General features: G+C 44.5%; 1 protein-coding gene across 1 annotated transcript; it reads right to left on the reverse strand.

Moving 5' to 3' along the window:
- Positions 1–1,032: 1,032 nt before the first annotated feature.
- On the reverse strand, positions 1,033–2,016 carry LOC135496119 (uncharacterized protein F54H12.2-like). Its single transcript, XM_064785256.1, has one exon. It carries the CDS (start codon positions 2,014–2,016, stop codon positions 1,033–1,035), a length of 984 nt encoding a protein of 327 aa, XP_064641326.1.
- Between the last annotated feature and the right edge of the window lie 7,055 nt (positions 2,017–9,071).

Below are 9,071 nucleotides of genomic sequence, written 5' to 3' on the forward strand. Positions count from 1 at the left end.
ACTCGTGCAAAGAAGCAAAGAAAATTAAAAATAAAAGATAAAAATAAAAATAAAACTAATCACCAGGACGTTCAACAACCATATACATGTATAAGTTGGAGTAAAGGCCTCGCAGCATGATGGTCTAAATTTGATCTGTGTTAGTTTAGTTTGAATATTCTGTGTACCGGTAAGCTTGAAATCAGTTGTATCGTATTACGCACCATTATATTAATTCATTCAGTCAATTTGAAATAAAAACCACTATGAAAAAATCATCTCGCTGTCTTTTCTTTCGTCTTAGAATTGAGAGAAATTTTCCTCAGGATGGGGTACTTAGTTCGGGGTAGACGGAAACTTACTCTCAATGCTAATACAAAGGGACCAACATCTAGCTACTTGTGGAAGGAAGGATAGAATATTCCGCCCCAAACTGAATGAAGCATGAAGGGAGCGCTCATGGGTGTTCACTTAGGATACGTAGTTATCCTAAGTTAACACCAGACGGCGCTACCTGCGTAATTCTCGTAGTCCAGTCATTCTTTCGTGAGGAAGCAGGAGGCCAAAACTTGGTTAGGTTGAAACTGAAGACTGCACCATTCTTGGGTAAGGGAATCTCTCCCCGTATGGCAAAACACCAAAGAATGATAATCCATTTTTCAACACTCCCACCCGCCCACCCTCGGGAACAGGTGACACCTGTGAATGCTCCAGTCATGTCGGAAGAATATTCCGCCCCAAACTGAATGAAGCATGAAGGGAGCGCTCATGGGTGTTCACTTAGGATACGTAGTGAAACAAGAAATCGGGTAAAATGCAAACACAATACCCACCACGAACACGGGAGCGAAGCCAACGATGTGAACCGGACAGAAGCGAAATACGTTGTGAGCTAATCCGTCTATGCTACTGGATTTAAATAGGCGCTTGAGAATAGGAGGCACTTATGGTGTTCTGTCTCTTGGCTCTAACGGCAGTGTATCAGCCGCGCAAACGTCAACGAAGGTTGTTCGTGTTTCCAAATGTCGTTTGAGAAGACGATCGATTTCCTTATTATTCATTGAAGGTGACTGTGCGATTGTTGTCAATTTCCACAATGGCGTCGAATTCCATATAAACTACAATAGTTATACTCTTATCGGCTGGTTCTTTCAAGCGAATGTCAAGACTTATGTTTCCTTCACGTACCAAGTTGAAATTGGAACCGTTTGAATCATCTGCTAACAGGTTGAAGACGTAGAGAGCGTATCCTTTCGGATAATCCTCGTTCGCGTTTATAGCTATTCCCTGGCCAGTTCCCCAAACGTTAGTTCCGTGTAATACCGTGAAGTAACCGGGTAGGAACTGATCGTTGCCGTAATCGAGTTTGATCGTTTCAAACGGTACTGGCGTTCGCTTTTGTCGCAACGTAATACTCGACACATTGAAGTGTTGAAAGTTGAACGGGTTCTTGTTCAGCGTTCCGTTGAAAGCGTCGGACTCCACCAATCCTACGACGACTCTTCCCGGTAAACGACCCTGTAACAAGTTATTTTCTGACAAATCCGAACGGTTGGCGCCACGTGTATAAAACTTCATTTGAACCGATGTTACGGGATATTTGGCGGGTCCTTGCAAAAGACGTTCCTCATGGCTAAGGCGAACATGTTCGGCAATAGTTTTGATATTGATTTTCAGAATTGCTTCCTCCAAACTAATCGTGTACTCCTGTGTGTTATCCTTTGCCATTAAGACAAAACTGGGGTCTTGTCTCACCAATCTTACCGTCAGTTTTACTTGACTCAGAATCACTTTTTTCTGCGCAAAGAGTTCGTTGTGAATCTGCCCCAGGCATTCTACCGTTTTACTGCCTTTTGTCCACTTAAAGCGAGCATTGGCGCCTTTGTTTGCACTTGTTCCTGTTTTCACGGTACATGTATTACCCTGTAGATCGGGGTTCGCTGTGTCCTTGTTATAGCCACCAATTTGGAGCTGGTCACTTTTTGCTGCCTTCGAGAACGAGAGGGTGGACTCGAGATACGATCGATAGCCGTACATCTGATCGTCCCCCCCCCCCCCCCTACCTGTCTTCCATTGGCGTAAACCTCAACTTGTTTGAAATAGCTTCCGATAAAATAATTGATGGGAAACACCAGCGATTTATCGGGAAATGGGTCCGCTGTCGTGAGTACTGCACCATCTTTGTCCAGTATCCTGAATTTCGGATATAAAAAGCTGTCTCCCAAATTCAAATATTCGTCTTCGGCGGCGTTGACCCTAAATTCAATTGGACCACCCTTGGCCAGGGAAGTGATAGGATGGAACTCTTTGAATGAACTGTCCTCTGTACTCGTCTGTGTGGGCTTAACTTCAAAGAGTTCCAATTCGCTACGACATGATAGCTCTTATATTTTAGCTGAAGAAAATGTTGCCTCCCTGCTGTTGTCGTCGGTTTTTACGCGATTTTCTCTTCCTTTTTCCTCCTTGGGACTCATGAGCTTTTCCTTGTTTTTTGTGTCTTTTGGGCGTTAAACTCTGCCCAATTTCTTCATCTGTATTATCCGGCGCTAAGATTTGACGCTTGATCCCGCCACAACTTGCTTTTTTAAGGTTATGTCCGATTTCGTGTAAGCTTTCTTTTCCCCTTTCCTTCAGGGCGGTTTTAATATCATTTTCACCGGACACCACATCTGAAAGCGCTTGAGCGCCCCATTTTTAAAGGCTCTTTCCAGCGCTTACGGCTACCTTTTTTATGGAAGGAACCACGACTTTTTTCAGCATCGGAACCACTGTTTTGAATATTGAGCTGAATATGCCTCCGAGTCCATGCCATGCTGGTATAAGCTATCTCCTCGAAAAACGGGAAGCCCAGAACCCGTCTGATAGTGTCTTCGATATGCGTTTAAGTCCGGACGGTGCGGAACCATCACCATGATGAATTTGTCCTCGAACGATTTTACAGGCTGAATGTTTGTTTCTTGTTTTTAAAAACACAATATTTTCCCCTCACAAACCCTTTAAGAGCTAGGTGCGTTTTTCCCACTTGGTTATGCGGTCCGATTGTTCTTCATCTTCGTTTTCTTCATGACTTCTGTTCGGACTAGCTGTTGATTCCAATAGAGGACTCCATGATTTTTATTGGGACCAATTGGGCACAGTTTGTACAGGCGTTGTTTTTTTACTCCCGAGTATAAGTGCTTTTTCCCTGGTTTTACTCAGACGTGACGAGCGTCGTTGCTTCGGTATTTCTGAATCCTTAAACAATTTTGGTGCACTTGTAGCTTTTTCTAGTGGGCTCATGGCAAAAGATAGAGGTATTGGCAAGCCCAGAACCGATGTTTCCTTCCTTTGGGCTGCTTTTTTGCCTTCATCAACGGCGAAAAGACACCCTCTTCTGTGCTGATGCTCTCCTCCAAGGGGCGCCCCGCGAGTGGAGATAACAATTTTGACTTCGTAATAGCGCTCTGAATTGGTGTCAATTTGGAACTGTCTTCATCAGCGACAAGTTTTGGTTTTTTTCCCTCTGATAGTAGTGGGGGTGTGTTGGTAGACGGTCTCTTCATTTCCGGTGTATAGGCTATCCATCCCGGCGGCACTCCGCACTTCAAGAAGGCATCTCTCAATTCGGTGGCACCCGGCGGGACAACATAGTTCATGCTCTCCGGCTTCATTAGGAATTCAATGTTTCGTACGATATTTGTATTGGGTAACTTTGTTCCCTCGATTATTAATTCGTAGCTGAACGGATCCCAGTCTAGCGTTGAACGGTGACGTCTTACGTAATTTTTCATGATGTCCTTAATAAAGGGGTGGTGTAATTTCAAAGTGGGCGCGATCAGATCGAGTACATTCTTTTCCCCGTAATCCGCTACGCGATCGAATAAAGCTTTTGTCTCTCTTCTTCGAGCCTGACTGAAAAGTTTCATTTTTAAATCGGCCGGTAGATTGGCATATTTTTTCGTCACTAACAGTCGATCCGATGAAGGCTCCTCCTCCTCCTGCTCCTTGTCATATGCTGCCTCGTTGCTGATAGAATTAAAGGCTTTCGCCGTTGATGAATCGTAACTGTTAGTCGACATGTCTGCACCGACCATCGCACAACGACGCTTGTAGACTTCCAACGGAATTAAGATACATTCCTCGAATCCCCCTTTGTCCTGTTGTCCTGAATATCTGGCCATTTTGCTGGCTAAAGTTCTATTTCGAAAACGGAGGAAAGACTTATTTGTCGATTCCACCGATCAAACTGCCAATCGCCGAAACGGCCAGTGAAATCAAGGCGCTCAAGAATCCTCCTTTGATGCCTTCGGTCGCCAGTATGTCTGCGTCGCTGCAGGCTTGTTCGTGGGCGAAAGAGCTTCTGTACCATAGAGCTGTGTTTCTGCAATTTCCTGATCTTATCCGCTGAAATGCCGCTCACATTTCTATTACCCACGTTGTGGATGCATTCGAGCAAAGCGTCCATTTGCCCCGCGTTGGCGATTTCCAAGAGTTTTGCTTGATTCTTTTTGCTAGTTTTGCTCAAGTGCGATAAAAAATCGATATGATCGGCGGCAGTGGAATCGCGAGGGAGATTCCTCTGCCTATTATAAGACCGTCTCCTCCCCGTTCCTTTGCGTCTCCCCTTCTGTTTACTCCGAATTAATTGCTCCATGAGGTGTCTATTATTTGGTAGCATCTTAAACTATACTGGCACTGGTAATATATAATTACACGAAACGATCTCTTTTGACTCAATGTTTAATGTTGTCTTCTCACACACCGCATCCAAACGAAGCCTATCACATTGTTCTTAGCGGTTTTTTTGCCAAATTCGCTTACTATTGTTGTACAATTTTCGTGGTACAAATATTCTTTGATAGTCTCCGAAAAGGTCTGTCTTGAAGCGAATCTCCCCCGGACTATTTTGAGTGCCGTCGACGAAAAGATATCCGTTCGGTTTTGAAGTTGCCTTTTCATAAATTTCCATGAAAAGCCGTTGGTTGGCCGGCATTATCCTGGAGCCGAGATAACGGGCTGTAGATTTATCTAATGGACTATGGAATAGCACGTAAATATGGGCGCAGCGTTGTAGAGTAATGCGTTCCGAGCCTTGGTAGAACATATTTTGCATCAGAATTATCCAGGAAAGTGAATTATGATGACATTTTCTTGTCGCCATATCGGAAATAGCTTTGCTCTTCGAGACGTCCTCCATTAAATCGTCGTAGATATTGCAATCCGATCTTCTGCTCTCCGTTGTGCTGTTGCGGGTGAATGTAATCGTCCATATTTTCGGGCAGTCCTTGAACTAGCATTATTCGCTTTCTCGTCGTGTCACTTTCAATTTCAGCCACGGTTTTACTTCGCTGCCCATAGAAGAGATATATGTAGTCGAATGGTCTATCGAAGATACGACTGGCATTTTCGATCAAGCGCATTGTAAATTCTGTTTTCCCGCTCAAGGGCGCCCCTTGAATTATGGCCCCAAAGGGCAAAGCAATTCTGCCGTCGAAACTTTGCCCTTCTTCCATCATGGTAAAGAGGGCATCTGGTGTAATTGGGTTTTTTCACTAGTATACGATGAGATGATGTGGACATCCGTCTCAATAAGTTTCTTTCACAGTCAAATTAATATGAAACGCGAGCAAGCTCTGATGATGACCGAAGATGGCCTGGCAATCTCTCACCGCCTTCAGGCCTCCTTCCTTCGTATCGGCGAGTGACCCCTCCTCTGTTATGTAAGGGGAGTCACTTGTCCTTTGTCCACCCAATCGTCCACACTCGACGGCCAGCCTCTGTAGTGTACGAAGAATTGGAGCTTTCCCTTGCGTGTCCGGCGTTTTAAAATATCGACGTGATAGGTTTGCTCATCCGTTGGCATCGCTGCTCATCCGTTTGCATCTGATGTTCATAAAACGAGCCTTTGATCAGTTCTTGCTGTAAGTCATGCAGCTTATAGGTGGGTGGCTCTGCGATGTGCGACTACAAAATACTCTTCTGTCCATTTGGCAGTCGATCCTTTCTCAAACAGGCTGGTGGGAATTCGAGCGATACGAACTACGCCCCTGATTTGGAAACGAAAAATGGCTTTTTTTCGGAAATTCCTTTCCGTACAGTTTGTCCCATAAATACTCTTCGTGTTCAATCTTCACATCCTTGGGTTTCATACCGATTACTCTGTGAACGCTTGCATTGTAAGCAGCCAGCAAATCGGGCAGTGCCTCCAACCATCGGTGTGTATTGCGTTGCGTGAACAAACGAAACATTCTGTCTTTCAACGTTCTATTGAATCTCTCCACTAGAGCCGCTTTGGGATGACTGTAGACGGAAAATAGTTTAACCCCACGCTTTTTTAAAAGGCTTTGTACAGCACCATTGTAAAACTCACCGCCTTGATCCACTTGAATAAGTCGCGGTTGGCGTTTTAGTCTTCTGAAAATATTCTCCAGGGTCGAAGCTACCTCGCGGCCAGTTTTTGTTTTCAAGGGTGCCGCAAAAGCAAAACGTGAAAATACATTGATTCCGGTCAACAGATATTTATAATTCGAATTGCGAGCGGCTATTTTATCGAGCGAAACTAAGTCTAATTGCCACTGATCATCGATTCCCCTTGCAATAGTCTTTCTGCGCGGGAAACGCCATCTCACCTTTCGATGTAAGGTATAAGTGTCTTGTCCCCTCGACCAATCTTTAACATGAGTTCTTGTAATCCAGGGTCGACGTTTTTTCGCTTCCCTATAAAGTCTCTCTAGCGAGGAAAAGGCCGCCGGCGAATTTGCGGGCTCCGTGTAAATTTCCGTCAAGAAAAGATTAATACGATCTTTTTCGTCTTTGTTCGTTTCACGTGATAATACTCTTTTAAATAGTGTAAAAAACTTATCGATGGATCTCTAGTCACTGCTTACGATAATGACCGCCTCATCTTCATTGTTCTCGTTTTCACTTCCGCTGGAAGCACTTGTGTCTGCCACGCTGTCCGAATCAGGTTCCGACTTAAAAGGATATGTTTTTGCGCTCCTTTTTTTGCTCCTAGCTTCTTCCTAGGTGTTTCCTCGATCGGGAATACGGGATAGGCCAAGTAACGCCGCCGCATTTTCGGTTTTGTTAACGTATCCTCGCCAGCTTCGTACATCATGTAGAGTTGCATCAATAGTTTATCGCCGCCTTGGTTCAATTTGACCATGGACATCTTCCGTTTTCTTGTTGGTGTGTTTCTGGCTAGTACTTGCTTTCCCTTAGTTTGATTCTTAGTTCCTTTGGAAGTAGAGGGAATCACTTCGGGGCTGTCTTCGGTCCCATTGGTCTTAATCGTTGTTTTTTTGTTGATTTTTGTCATCTTGTTATCTTTTGTCTCCCAGGTCATCAGTTTTTCCGCAGGGGAAGGCGTTATGCAGGAGCTCTTTGAAGCGCAGGAGCCCGCCTGATCTTGTTGTTTCTTAACGCGGCGTGTTTCTCGTTCTTTTTCCAATTTTTTATGACAAGAATTGCAACGTTCGGCGTCCAACTCGAAGTAACTTTTTTGCGGGTATGGCCGGTGACAGCGTTTGCATTCGCGAAACGATCTCTGCTGACATTTATAACAAAACGGTTTGCCCTCCATTAGAAAGGAGTAAGAAGAACACCAATTACACCTCTTTTTTACGTGTTCATAATCGGTGTCGGAATTGAAATGTTCCTCATCAGTCTCCGTGTGTTTTACTTTCGCTTTACGCTTCCCAACCTGTGGTGTTGCTTTTGCGCTGCTCGGCAGTTCTTTGGACACCTTGTCTTGTAATAGTATTTAAAACTAAGGTGGTCCTGAGGGAGGTTATATCCTGTACAGTTATAGACATCATTTTCTCTTCTCACATTGCTACTTTTCACAGTTTTTAATAGTGTCCTGTATGAAATCTAGCAGCTCTTTCGGGCTTGCCTTGGCACTCTCCTTTAGGGCAATGTTGCACTCGCCCCATGCTCCTGTAGTGTGCAAAATTCGTGGTTTTTCCATCTGGCCAGGTGCCTTTGATAAGCGGCTTTCAGGGCTTCTTGATACGAATACGTTACCGGATTTGGTCCGCTGCACTCGAATTCTCGACCACGTCTTGCAAGACGTGTCATACAGATGTCTGTTGGCGTGTTCACCAAGTAGATACCGTGCATCTGAAGTGCTAGCATTTGCATTGTCTTCTCGGCCTCTGTCATCGCAAAATCGATGAGGAAATCTCTTGAGAAACAGCTTATTCTCCCAAGCTCGAATAAGGTTTTGACGAAGGGGAGGGGCGAAAAAAGGCTTCGATCCGTGACGATTATTGTAGTGTTCTTTTCCCTCTTCTCCATCGCTAACTTGTTCAAAAGCTGAGGAACTGTCTCTCGGACGACTCTGTTGAGCGACTGGACAAAATGGATGTGGGCTAGGGGAGCCTCCATTAAGGGATTATCGTAACACATTTTGAGCGGGTTGTGGCCCTGAAACGAGGTGAACTCGTCCAGGCATTCCCTTATGCTAACAATATTGAAGGGTTGATCGTCGCCGTGGAAGGTAGTCATTTCTTGTATTTGATCTATGATGGTTGTTTTGCCGGCTGCGATTATACCCTCGACCGTGAACATAAAGACATTCTCGGCAGGACGACTCATCCTTATATGAATAATATGCTTAATACATGGTTTTATGAACTATATGTTACAATGCGTGTGCTGGACTATAGATACAGTCTTTGCTGTACAATGTAAAGTTTTTCTAGTAAATTCTCTTGTCATATGCTACTTATCACAATCTTCAATAGGCTCACAAGGGGATGGTGTAGCTTCAAACTCCTTTACAAAATCCTGTGGCTCCGTAGATACACTGTCTTCCCCGTCGAAAAAGTCTTGCTCGTGTTTTCTTTCCACATGAGCGCAACAAATAAGAGTGCAGTGAACGTCTTCCATGTCACTTTTCACAGACGGGCTAATCGTTTGCGTTGTGTCGAGCCGACGAGTACCAACTCGAAACGAGAGTCCCCTCGCTATGGAGAGATTCCTGCTCTTCGCTCTGTTCGCTTTCACTGCTTTACTCGTATTTTCTTTTTCTTCCTCTCGTTTGGGGAGCTTTTTTAGCATCGCCGGCCTGAAAAAACTCATCCTCCACATTTTGTTCTTCGTTTTGTCTA

Source organism: Lineus longissimus, chromosome 11 (assembly GCF_910592395.1).
Source record: "Lineus longissimus chromosome 11, tnLinLong1.2, whole genome shotgun sequence".
Classification (NCBI taxonomy): Eukaryota; Metazoa; Nemertea; class Pilidiophora; order Heteronemertea; family Lineidae; genus Lineus; species Lineus longissimus.

Coding starts and splice junctions, on each gene's coding strand:
- LOC135496119 (XM_064785256.1), bottom strand. CDS start 2,016: ATGTACGGCTATCGATCGTATCTCGAGTCCACCCTCTCGTTCTCGAAG.